This window comes from Aspergillus ambiguus (assembly GCF_047715705.1).
Source record: "Aspergillus ambiguus strain CBS 117.58 unplaced genomic scaffold BDV59scaffold_45, whole genome shotgun sequence".
NCBI classification, from domain to species: Eukaryota; Fungi; Ascomycota; class Eurotiomycetes; order Eurotiales; family Aspergillaceae; genus Aspergillus; species Aspergillus ambiguus.
In genome coordinates, this window is record NW_027395558.1 from 193808 (window position 1) to 206336 (window position 12529).

At 51.3% G+C, this 12529-nt stretch overlaps 4 protein-coding genes across 4 annotated transcripts; 2 read left to right on the plus strand and 2 right to left on the minus strand.

The window, feature by feature from the left end:
- Window positions 1-812: 812 nt before the first annotated feature.
- BDV59DRAFT_205495 (allantoate permease family MFS transporter) lies at window positions 813-2735 on the plus strand (the record flags this gene model as incomplete). Its single annotated transcript, XM_073694653.1, has 8 exons — window positions 813-1053; window positions 1104-1199; window positions 1255-1399; window positions 1447-1507; window positions 1572-1991; window positions 2046-2394; window positions 2452-2632; window positions 2684-2735. 8 exons carry the CDS (start codon window positions 813-815, stop codon window positions 2733-2735), a joined length of 1545 nt encoding a protein of 514 aa, XP_073543995.1.
- A 683-nt stretch (window positions 2736-3418) lies between these two features.
- BDV59DRAFT_205496 (major facilitator superfamily domain-containing protein) lies at window positions 3419-5035 on the minus strand (the record flags this gene model as incomplete). Its single annotated transcript, XM_073694654.1, has 5 exons — window positions 3419-3778; window positions 3831-4027; window positions 4085-4629; window positions 4680-4881; window positions 4945-5035. 5 exons carry the CDS (start codon window positions 5033-5035, stop codon window positions 3419-3421), a joined length of 1395 nt encoding a protein of 464 aa, XP_073543996.1.
- A 4673-nt stretch (window positions 5036-9708) lies between these two features.
- BDV59DRAFT_121669 (uncharacterized protein) lies at window positions 9709-11142 on the plus strand. Its single transcript, XM_073686816.1, has one exon. It carries the CDS (start codon window positions 9880-9882, stop codon window positions 10984-10986), a length of 1107 nt encoding a protein of 368 aa, XP_073543997.1. The 5' UTR covers window positions 9709-9879; the 3' UTR covers window positions 10987-11142.
- Window positions 11143-12054, minus strand: BDV59DRAFT_121668 (snoRNA-binding rRNA-processing protein IMP3). The gene is made up of 3 exons (XM_073686815.1): window positions 11977-12054; window positions 11550-11907; window positions 11143-11472 (listed from the first exon to the last, which is right to left on the minus strand). Exons 1-3 carry the CDS (start codon window positions 12006-12008, stop codon window positions 11299-11301), a joined length of 564 nt encoding a protein of 187 aa, XP_073543998.1. The 5' UTR covers window positions 12009-12054; the 3' UTR covers window positions 11143-11298.
- Window positions 12055-12529: the final 475 nt, after the last annotated feature.

Sequence of the window (12529 nt, forward strand, 5' to 3'; positions counted from 1 at the left end):
CATCCGAAGCCAAGACCGTGGTGGATGCCTGTTTGGTCACTGATAAGACGCCATACTGCATCGATAAGGGACGATGGCATTGCATGGCCATGACTTATTCTGACCTTCTTCAGGATAATATTTGCGAAGACAACGTCGGAGATAAATCTGGAGGCCGAAGGATACAGCCCTCGATCTGAATGGGCAGAGGCGCCGGCCATGACGTCGTCCGACTGAACAATGCGATGTCAATAAGCCGCGGGAGCTGAAGGCCAATGCGCCACAGTGTCTCCGCAGTTGTTCGCTGTTTGCACATACCTAGTGTTTTCGCTGTCTGTACATAGTGTTCACTATGAAAGTATACACGTCGGCAAACTATCCAATGGATAACTTCGGACCGTTGGTGAACGTTAACACCTATATAGTACGATAGTACGATAGTACCAATCTTACTCCCCATCCATCCCCTATTCGACTCCCTCCTCTTTCCCCTCACCACGCGACGGGTGCAGGTGGACCCTCGATAAGCTTGCTTGTCCCTCCTCGGCAAAGTGCTTCTACTAATGCACTAGTGTCTCCTACCCCAGATATCAGCTGCTTATCATCGGCCGCTGGTCATGCAAGCGAACCCCGACCAGGAAGGCTAAGATAACACTAGGTTTCTCCTGAGAGGAGTGACTAACGGAGTATGTCGTGTCACTGCTCCAGTGCGGAGAGTTCCCGCCTACGTCCTACGTAGTATGTAAACGTTGTTTCCCCTCTCTTGCTTTATCCTCCTCCGATTTTCTCTTCCCATTCCATCCTCACACTCCGTACACACATCCCCATCGGAAATGGCAGACGAAAAGGATGTTCCTCCGCCCACCGCAGCGGATGTGGAGAAGGACACGTCCAAGATCGACCCGAAGTTGAAGAAACATGCTCAGGATGGAGACGAGGCCCTGAAGGCCTTCCAGGAACTCGAGGGCGAGACAATCGAGCTGGACGAGGCAACAAACAAGCGACTTTTGAGAATTATCGACTGGCGGATGATGCCGATTATGTGCTTTGTCTACGGAATGAACTACCTGGACAGTGAGTGCTTCGATCTTGTAGTTGCGGGTCAAAGCGTCTAACAGACCCAGAAACAACGTTGTCCTACGCGAGCGTCATGGGAATCAAAGAAGACATCAACCTGAAAGGCGACCAGTACCAATGGCTGGGTAGTTTGTTCTACTTCGGTGAGTCGTAGCCCCCCGACAGAAACGGACAAGCGTTCATGAAGCCCTTCAACAGGCTACCTGGCCTGGGAATACCCAACCAACCGACTGCTCCAGCGTCTTCCCCTCGGGAAGTATTCCGCCGCTTGTATCATCATCTGGGGCGCCATCCTCTGTTGTTTCGCTGCCGTCAACAACTACCCCGGCGCCATTGCCATTCGGTAGGAATCTCACCCAGCGACCTCTCTCCTATATTCATCATCCATAGGTTCTTCCTCGGTGTGTTCGAGGCCTCGGTCACTCCGGGTTTTGCTCTGTTGACTTCCCAGGTAGGTTTGACAATTGCCACCTACCATCGTGTATCATAGCATGCCGGCTCTAATGCTTTCACAGTGGTACACTAAAGCGGAACAGGGCAGCCGTGTCAACATCTGGTTCAGCTTTAACGGCTGGGGCCAAGTCCTTGGCGGCTTCGTTGCGTACGGTATTGCAGTGGGAACCGCCAAACACGGCTCGTCAATCGAGCCATGGAAGATTGTCTTCCTCGTCACCGGCCTCCTCACCGTCTGTCTCGGACTGATCTTCCTCTGGGTCGTGCCCGACAACCAGCTGAATGCGCGCTGGCTGAAGAAGGAGGACCGGATCCTAGCGGTGGTCCGCGTGCGGTCTAATCAGCAAGGAATTGGAAACAAGCATTTCAAGCTGTACCAGGTCAAGGAAGCGCTGATCGACCCGATGACCTGGGCGTTCTTCTTCTACGCCCTCATTGCCGACATTCCCAACGGTGGAATCACCAACTTCTTCAACCAGCTGGTCAGTGATTCCATCCCTGCAGCATGACTGAGCATTCGCCTAACTCCTATCCAGATCACCAGCTTCGGATATACCGCCGAGGAGAGTCTTCTCTATGGCGCCCCCGGCGGCGCGGTCGAGGTCATCGCGCTCGTTCTCAACGGAATAGTCGGCCAGTATACAAACCAGCGTCTCCTTTGCAGCATGGGAGGCCTGATCGCGTCAATTGTCGGAATGGTTCTGATCGTCGCGCTCCCCTTGGACAACAACGTCGGTCGTCTTATCGGCTACTACATGACCCAAGCGAGCCCGACCCCATTCGTCGCACTTCTGTCCATGGTGTCGTCCAACGTTGCCGGCTACACTAAAAAGACCACCGTGGCTGCCCTGTACCTGATCGGATACTGTGCCGGCAACATCATCGGTAAGGGATCCATACTATCAGGATCTCGTTTTATAGCGCTAACATGCGATGTCACAGGCCCCCAGATCTTCCGTCCGAAAGACGCACCGCGCTACGTTCCCGCCGAAATCACCATCATCGTCTGCTGGGGTGTCTGTATCTTCCTCATTCTCTTCATTCTGTGGTGGTACAAGAGACAGAATACGAAGAAGGCCCGGGCTCGGGCGAGCCCTGACTATGTTCGTCTGGAAAATCAAGAGTAAGTCTATCAACCTCCTTCCCGCTCCGTGCACAAGGCTGACTTGAATAGATTCTTGGATCTCACGGATTGGGAGAACAAGGAATTTGTATACGCGGTGTAATTAGCTATGAATTGATGCTTGTCATGATACGACTTTCTCCGTTCGTACATATAGGCCACTCTATATAACTTGTCCGGTGTGACAAACCATCTTAGGGTACCCCTACATCTGCGCGCACAACTCCCTCCACTTCCATCCAACCTTCTCTCCCATGAGCCCCGCTGAAATTCCTCGACCACAAGAGCTAAACCACCCTCTGGATCTCGAGGTCGTCTCCTTCCCTTTGCTTTCGCACTATTGAGTCATGGGGTTTCCAACCTGATCCTGGCAGAAATGCACAGCCTGTGTAGATTTACAAGGTTTCAGTCCAACGAGGCTACAATTTCCTATCCATTGCGCGTCATGGATTGAATAAATTTTGTGAGAATCATTTACATCACGAGAAGTGATATTGACAACGGTACAGCCTCTGTCCAACATGACGAAGCCTACCTAGTGCTTTGGACTTTTCTAATCCACCGAGTAGGCTCAGGCAGACCTAAATTTCAGAGCCTCATTAGTTGTAGTGTAGCAAAAACATTGTACATTTCGCCGGAGTGGCCGTATCTGGTAAGCATCCGCATGTGGCCTGCTGTTATCACACACTAGGGTGCACGGATCATGGAGTAAGGCGTGCTCTACCAGCATATTCTCATTGCAGACTGACAGTAGTAACCGCCCTTTCTCTCTGCAATATACTAGCTCTACACAGCAACAGTCTTCACATTCTCTGCGACATCTTTTGACTCCAGGTCCTTCAATTCCTCCGCGTTTTGTCGAAGTATCGCACGCTGGGTGTCAATGTTCAAGTCCGCGTCCCGATGGCCATCCAACAGGTCCTTGCTGACTGTATTAGCGTAAACTGGGAACACCCACGCAAGGACATAAAACGCTGTCGGGATGGCCATTGCCTTGTGGAAATTGCCAGTTCTTGTTGCTACGGCGCCTGTCATCGGTGGGATAGCGGCTCCGCCTGAGATGGCGGCGACAAGCATGCTGCCGCCGCGTTTGGTGTGTGGGCCCAGACCGCGCAAGGCGAGGGTGAAAATGGTGGCGAAGCAGGCCTACAGGGTGTTTAGTCACGTATGGACGAATGACGAGATTGGGATGACGCACGCTTTCGAAACATAGAACCAGTATCAGCATAGCGACACTAACATGACCGTGCGTCGTGACCGCAGCGACACCAAAAACAAAGCACAGCACCAGACAGACGGCCAAGACGTGCCGGGGCCTGCAGCCGATGGTTATCAAGCCGCTGGCGACGAACCGGTTAAACGCGTAGAGACCCTGGCCGACGGCTAGAAGGTTGGCTAAACAGCACTATTCAGATGGAGTCACAAGCAGGGATAGATGGACGAGGGGCATACATGACATGGCGGAGTCGTAGCCAGACTCCTGGCAAAAGTTGATGAAATAGTTCGCTAGGGCGACCTGAGCACCCACATAGCAGAACTGACTCCAAACTCCTAGGAAGAGGTTGTATTGCTTGAGGAAAGGCCGAACTTCGGTGCTGGAGAATTCTTGCTCCTGTAGACCCATGTCTGCGTCCGTGACCTCTGGCATGGGGACGATGTAGAACAAGATAATTAGAAGAGCCACAAAACAGGCAATCCCCAGGTAAACCCATTGCACGTTCTTCAGACCCTGTCTGGTGTTCACAGTGCTGGCAAAGAAGACACGAGATGCGAGTAATGGAGCTGCAAACGAACCAATCCCTTGTACACCCTGAGCAAGATTCAGTCGAATTTCTGAATAACGCGGGGGACCGCAAATTGCAAGGAAGCTGTCGGCTCCGGTCTCGAGTGTGGATAGGCCTGCGCCGACAACAAACATGCTACCGCAGAAACCACCAAAGGAGGCCTTGATGCCACTGGGCCAGAAGAGAAGGCAGCCACAAGCTAGGATAGCAAGACTACACCTCAATCAGCACGGGGGTACACATGTGATACTTCTATAAGATACCCAGTCATGAATGTCACCCTGAACCCATAACGACGCAGAATCCAACCTGAGATCGTTAAAGGGCATAGGAAGTATGCGCCAAAGTAAGCCGCTGATAGGCCAGATGCCATGCTGGCCGTAATATTGAGTTCCGCCTGGAAATGGGAGTTGAGGACATCAAGGAGGCCATAGGCAAATCCCCAGAGGAAGAAAAGAATGGTAACTAGATTAACGCTCGGCGTGAGCGAAATGTAATGACTACGTACCCCCTGAATAATAGACTTACCGAGAAAACAGGGGAACAAAGATTGTCTGAGGGTGATGCCAGATCCATCAGTAATAGCTTTGTCGTCAACTGTAATCTGACGCCGCCACATTATGACTGAATATCAATCCCAGAGGGCAGAGAGGTGTGACGGCTGTTAGAAGCAAGCCTAGTTTGGCTATTTTCTGGATAGAAAGCCTGGTGAGCGGGTTAAAATATCCAAGGCCGTAGCTCGGTACAATAAAAGCCGAGAAATACCACTCTGGTTCTGTAACCAGTTAGCCTCTCTGGGGAAGCTTATATAGTTCGCCCATCTCAAGCCTCATGGCATTTAGATCGAAACGGAAAACTACGTGCGTGCTTGCCAAACTCGATGGGTTGCGAGCATAATGACTGGAATACGGTCAAACAAGACAGAACCCCCGGATATGCAGCAAGCTAAGAGAAGCCGGGGGCAGAATTCAACAACAGAAGCAATACCTGATGAGCGAGGCAAAAGCGTGGAGTCGGGTCCGGTGGCGGCGGCGCAGTCCGCACGATTTTAGTGCTTGACACCCTAGCTTACTTCTAGTTAGTGCTTCGCGTTGTCTGTAAGCTAATGTAGACTTAACTGCCGGATCACAAATGCTATTACCGGGTGTCTCCCGTCCACGATCACAAGGCACCTGTAAAATCCCTCGGCCTAGAATTGACCGATTTCTGCAACCTTCACTTCGCAAGATGCCACTAAAGGCATCAAGAGTAGTTCAGGAAACGCCCCCAACCAACCTCCCGAGCAGCGTTGGCCCACGCGTCCTTTATTATTTCCAAAAGGCAATTAGAAGTAAAAGTCAATACTGTCCTGTCCAGTCTACTGCCCAACCGAACCGAACTGAGGCGGCTTAAGCCCTTTGCTGCTTTGACTTAACGGGACTGTAAAAGAATAGGTGGTGCAAAACTATATAATAAAGATCATTTCTGGACTTAGACGTATTACATAACCTATGGGACTGTATCTCTGCGTCGAGCCCGGCGACCTGATCCTGTGGGATTCTCGACAGATGCACTACGCTGTCTACCTAAAACCGACATTATACCCACCGTTATCTACAACTGCTACACGCCCTCTGCGTGGATATCGCAAGAAATCTTCCATAAGTGGGAAGCTACTACCCATTGACCGCATATCAATATTCACTCACACGGGAAGCATATGATTGATGGTTGGAGAGGACAGAACCATTAGAGAAGCTCAAGATGACGGACAAACTGGAGAAGCTCGCTAGCTTGAAGCCGTATTAGACCGCCGGAAAGGGACTTCTGTATCACCTGCAATGTACGTAGTAGCCAGTGTGAGAAAATAGTGGAAGTAAAGAAAACAAATTCCTATATTCCCAATCACAAGTTCGAACTCTTAACGTAGATAAGTTTGCAGCAGATTTCACTAAGGGACGCATCTTGCAGAGACCTTATATCCTTAGTGGCTTTCTTAATATTTTAGGTTTCTGGTTACTTCTTGTTGTATATCCACACCCCTTTTCATATTCTGAACGAAAACAGCCACTTGACCTCAATAAGAGCACCCCGGGTGTTTTCATAGCCGGCTGATTCTAGCTGGTGGCATTAAGGAGCGCTCCTATAAGCCCGTCTAAGCTGGAGCTGGAGGATACAGCAATCCCACCAAACAATATCCCTATGTTCGTTCATCCAGAGAATTCTGAATCTCTAGACTTGATGGTCTCTTAGTCCAACAGGTAAAAAGCAGCCTGGCTTCTTGACTACGTCGTATTGAGGTACCGCCAATATTCGTCCCTCTCCAGGTCTTACCCACTTCCATACTACATATTATTTCCATCGCCCTCGATGTGCAGAACGGGATCAGAAGCCTGGCGTACGGGGAACGCGAGCTACCGCTCCTTGCCGTGCATCCTAACTGTGGTTAAAATCATAGGGAGACAGCTCAGCTAGGATCTCGTTCTTCCAGACACAGGACCTCCGTTTGATTTCTTCGTACTTTCTTGTCATCCATTCCTGCAGACTAGGCTGATATTCTGATCGGGTGTGGTGTGATGGGTGGCCAGCACGTATTTGACATCCTGACTGAGTTTGAGCGGAGAAGGATCGGGGGATGTCAATGCTAAGGTACATTACGCTTGCGATACTCTTCTGCTATCCCGTTAGCCTCATGTTCTGTGATTCCCGTCACTCATACCGTTCCCGACTGTACCCGGATGCGTTGAGATCCAAACGCTCCCGTGTTCCAGGGTTAGATGAGATTGGTCAAACCACCCCAGAGGAAGATGTTAGATGGAGACTGCCCTGCTGGGAGTTATTCCATAGTCCTTCCCAGAAACTTGTGAGTGAGAAAGACGAATTGGAACGAAGTGGGAGGGAAGCCAAAGCGTGAGAGCAGAATAGACAGATGAAGAAAGTATGCTGATACGGTAGGAGCGACACGCCAGCGCCACTATTCATGAGCGTACTGGAGGGCCTTTGGCAAGAAATTATACAGTATAGCTTCATTTGTCCTCACAGATATAGTGTCAATAGGAAATGGTTGTTTGGAAGATGTAGAGGAGTTGTGTATTGGGATCCACTGAAGATGCGGATGAGGAAGAGAAGAGTGGAAGGCATGTTGATGACGGATTTAGTTTCATAAAGGCAACATATGTCTTTACAGGCCTCACTGCATTGTTTAGACGGAGGAGAAGTGTTTGTACATCTAGTATACCGGTAACTCCGGAAGTTTCTGTGAATATGTGGTAAAATGGATTGTTCGGCGTGTATACGGTTCATGTATCACAAGAGAGAAGGACACAGGAGACATGGAACAAACACAACAGGTTATTTTCAACATCCAACAGAAGGATTCATGGTTTGAAAGACAAATACAAGTGAAGAAACACGGCCTATCCATCACACCCCATCGTGTTCCCAACTCTTCGTACACTGGTATATCGTCGGATGTGCTGTCGAGCGAATAGTGACATCATGCTGTCGTGAAAATTATCAAGACCTGATGTACTCTGACTCGCTCGCCATATACAGCAGTCAGCTCAGTTCGTCACCAACGGCCATCGCAGGGGATGTAGACTCACAAAATGCAGAAGAGGAAGAAGTTGATCGTTATCAGACGCTCACTCAACCGTCTGATAACCCAGGCCCGTCCCAGCCACCCGTCCAAGGGCCCAGTTATGTGAGGATACCTGTTAGCCCTGCGTGTTATTGTTATTGTTAGAGGGATGTTGTGAAGCCCGCCTCTTCCCAACCTGTGTTTTTTCCCCTCTTCTTCTTCCTTTTTTTTTTTTTTTCCTTTGGTCTCTCTCTTGTGTTTTTTGCAGACCATTCTTTTTTTCTGTGCCCACCACCCTGCCCGATTGATGAAACGATGAATGTGTCAAGGGGGTTTGTAAGTGGGGATTATATATAGAATATACAAGATAGATGCGAGGGGAAGGGGCAAGAGGACGGAGACACCATGGTGGCCAAAGCCAGATGGTGTGCCGCCTCGTCGACTGGGGAGTTATAAGAAGGAAGAAGAAAATGGGCAGGCGATTGGGGGGAGAGGGGGTATTTATAGGGGTGGATGTGGCAGCGGAAGACGTCGCGATGATGACAATTCACCGTCAGTGACGGTGAGGTGTGACGCGTGAGGTAGATTTTACAAGAGGTCTGCTTCACAGGAAGCGGCGAGGTTACCGGCTGCTTGACGTAGGATTGGTGTAAGTTAAATAAGAATAAAGGAAAGTGCTTTATTTGGGATGTTGAAGGAATCCGACTGCGTATGTACCTTGGACGGTCCTTTGTCTGATGCAGCCTGCAGTGTCTTCGAATGGAGGACGGGTTGACTTTATTATCTTCATTATAAGGCTGTACATGGCATTTGGATTGCTATACGAAGGTATATCCGTTCGTTCAGGAGACAACTGTGGATGGGATTGGTTGGTACTGGAGAAGTATAAGTCATGTGATCTGTCCATTTCTGCAGTCTTACCTGAGGTTATGTACCTTCAAAATAGCGTATTGTCCAACGGACAAAATGCATCGAGTTATTTTTAGCTTGATGTTGCTAGCGGTGCTTGTAGATCTGTGGTCGATTGGTGGTTTGTACGATGTTAGACGAGGTCAGATAGGTATATATATACAGCGCACGAAGTAGCAAGTAGACTGCCGGAGGTTGTAAACTACTCCAACTACCGCGTACGCAGTACTCCATCCTCCAACTCCACTCTACTAGGCAGCGACTTGCCCTATAATGAACGTATTATTGACAAGACATACTATCGATACCCCACTCGGACTGGCGGTGAAGCAGGCAGACAAATGAAATCCCCGACGCGGGGCACGCATGGTGGGGGAGGAGGAAAAATAGCAAATACCGGAGACGATCGTCAGTCTGGAACTTTGACCCTTGCGGCGAGTCGGTCCGAAACTGCATTCGACAGTCAACCTGCAGGGACTGCGGATTCAGAGGGGAGGAATGGCCCACTACAAATGGTGCCATCCAGCAGAACTAGTGGCCTAGTGGCTTTGGGCATCTGTTTTTTTCTCTGCTGGAAGATCGGCAGTGGACGAACTCTCGGTGAGAAAGCCACTAAGAGAGGGATTATTTATTATCAAAGAGTCTGCAGCTGACCAGTTCCTCCTTGTTTGGCTTGAACATCCTTTTTCCTCCTTCTGGGGATCATCACATGGCTGGGTCCACGATGTCTTTCTCCTGATGCTGACCATGGATCAACAACCCTAATCCGATCACCTTTGTATACATCTGTCGACGTCCATCCATCCTTGATCGTGATTGTTCATTCTTTGCCTCGGGATACATACAATACATACCCTAGCTGATCCCATCGGTTGATCCGATCTCCTCTCGCTGCTCTTCACTGGTGCCATTTGGCATCCCGACATGTGAACAGACTCGCATCTATCATCCTCTCTTTAACCCTCGTCGGCACCTGATCCTAGGCGCCAACCACCATGGCCGCTACATTCACATGTCCTCGCCATCTGGACCCCGGCGCCAACACAAACATCTCCTATAACACCAATAGCCGCCCACTGTCCACTCCCCTTGCCACTCTTCCAACCTCCAAGCATGGCCAGCCTTGTCTGCTGCATTCAACCGCTCCCGCTCTCCATCTGTTCGGCCGAGATACTCCTCCACACCAGGAAACGATGTCCAACGGAAAGACTACAGTCAACATCGCTGAGATTACTCTCGACGCTGAGGCCCCGTCTCCAAGGGCCCATTCCATCAAGCCCTCCAGCATGGAAAGACGCTCAGGACTCCCTGCCAACCCCCCAGGAGACGTGACGCCGCCCTCCTCAGGACCAAGCAGTCGTCGCACTCCCAAGCGAAAGCGCACCATGTCTCCCCCTTCGCCGTCTGCGAGACCATCCGGAGACCATCACCGGTCCGCTTCTCGCAGCACCCGCCGCTCAGGGCCCAACAGTCGTCGCAGCTCCTTCCACTCCCACCGTCGTGTAGCGACAAACGCATCTCTGACCCCTTCCGCGTCAACCCACGACCCAGAAATCCGTCGCGAGGATCTCCTTGCCCTCCACCGAGTGTCCTGTCGACTCTTCCAGGACAACCCACCATCGTCGACACTTCCCACCCCTCCGCAGACCGTTAGAGCATCGTCGGAGATCGGTTCGCCCCCTGTATCTCCCATCCTTCGCACCCACGCCTCCGTTTCAAGCCGCGACGGTGCCCGACTTCCCCCCTTGCGTACAAACTCCGTGCCAACCACCGCCCCCGACGCAGACATCCCCTCGCCCATCCAGCCACCCGCAACCGTCATCGACTGGACGTCCCCGTCCACCCGTCGACGCGAGTACAAGAAGATCGACCGCGCCAGCAGCGGCGTCCGGGGGCTCTGGCGCCGCGTGGCCCCCCGCTGGTGTCAGTTCGGGGACAGCCGCATGCCGTTCTTCGAAGAAGGGAAAGACGGCAAAGGGAACTATGAGGGTAGCGTGCGCCGGTTCCGCATGGATCTCCCGGACGAGCCGGACGTCGAGAGAAAACGGGGCGCCATGAAGGCGTTGAAGTTGAAGCGGAGGTTTACGGTCACGCGGCGGTGATCTTCCCGTCGTAATGCAAACTTGATCACTTTGTCTTAGCCTGGCGCTTTCAGTCAGTGTTGCTGCTGCGCGCGGTGCGTTGACCGCACCCGAGGATCCTTTTTGAGCATGGCGTGCGTTGTGATACCCAATATCATAGACTGGACATACCCTATTTGCATAGTTGAAGCGACTTGTTAGAAATGTCATACCTACCTACATACATACATACACACATGCACAATAGACCGAACTTTTAATCCATAACGCCACGCACTGATGCAAGTATCAAAATCAAAATCCCAAGGGTATCTATGTCGCCCGCGACCCGCCTCACAGCAGATCAAAGTCATCCATCTTCTCACGGTACCGCATGATACTCCGCTTTATCTTGCTGCTGTCGACCCAGGTGACATAATCCTCCATGTTGCGGGTCACCAGGTACGCCGGGTCCGTGACCACCTCGCTGCCGACCCGGACATGGCCCTGTTCGATGAACGTGTGCGCCTGCCCGTTATTAGCCCGGTCGGTCTCATCCCCTCCACCAATACCCTCCACGGGAAAAGAGCCGAAGGGAAGCTTACCGTCTTGAGATTTTCCACCATCCCCGTCCGCACCATGATAACACCCAATCGCCGCCGGCAAAACGCCGACACTGTCACCTCGCGCTCCACCCGCGACAGCCCCGCGCCCTGCTCCCGGCTCTGCTTCAGGATCCCCATGCGCCACAGCTTGTCGAGAACCTCCGATTCGATCTTCTTCCGCGTCGGGTCGCTGTCCGGGTCCAGCTGCGAGAGCTTGTGTGCTAGTTGTCGCAGGGATCCGCACAGCGCGTTGTACTTCTTGTAGTCCATCGACTGGAGGTGGTAGCGCGAGGTGACTTCATGCTCGCGGTGGTTGCCGTCCGACTTGTAAGTGTAGAGGTCGACCTTCCGGAGGAGTCTGCGATGTATTGGTTAGAGGGTTTCTTGTGGATTTGGTTTGGAAAATTGGGGTGTAATAGAGACATACTTCTTCTCGTGGTGCTTGAGTTGACGGACCATTTTGGCGGGTTGGTTTAGGGAGAATGATATGTGTTGAAGTTGAGAATCTCTACTGTATCGATCTGGTGGATAAAATTTGGTTGGATCAAAGGGCGGTGTGGGTTCTGCCGGGGAAACTGTGCAAACAGGGCAAACATGGAAGATAGCCGTCTCTTTAGGTCAGCAGCCCCACCCCCCTTCGGGTGTTGGTCTGCTTCAGTCAAACGATAATTTTCAGTCAAACGATAAATTTGAAGCCTTTTAGACTGCCAAACACCACCAACAAGATGAATTCTAATTCTGATATCGAGAAGCGTATTTCTGAAGCCTACAAAGCCGCTAAACGCGCTCAAAAACCGAATTTAAGCGCGTTATCACGTCAATTTAACGTTCCTTACCAACGCCTTCGAGCCCGCTTCCATGGCCGCGCAGACCTTTCCTCACGTTCCAACGCAATAAAAACTCTTGATAAGGCGCAGGAAGGAGCGCTAATTCGTTAGATTGACCAGCTAGATTCTCTATATTCTTCGCCTACTCCTGCA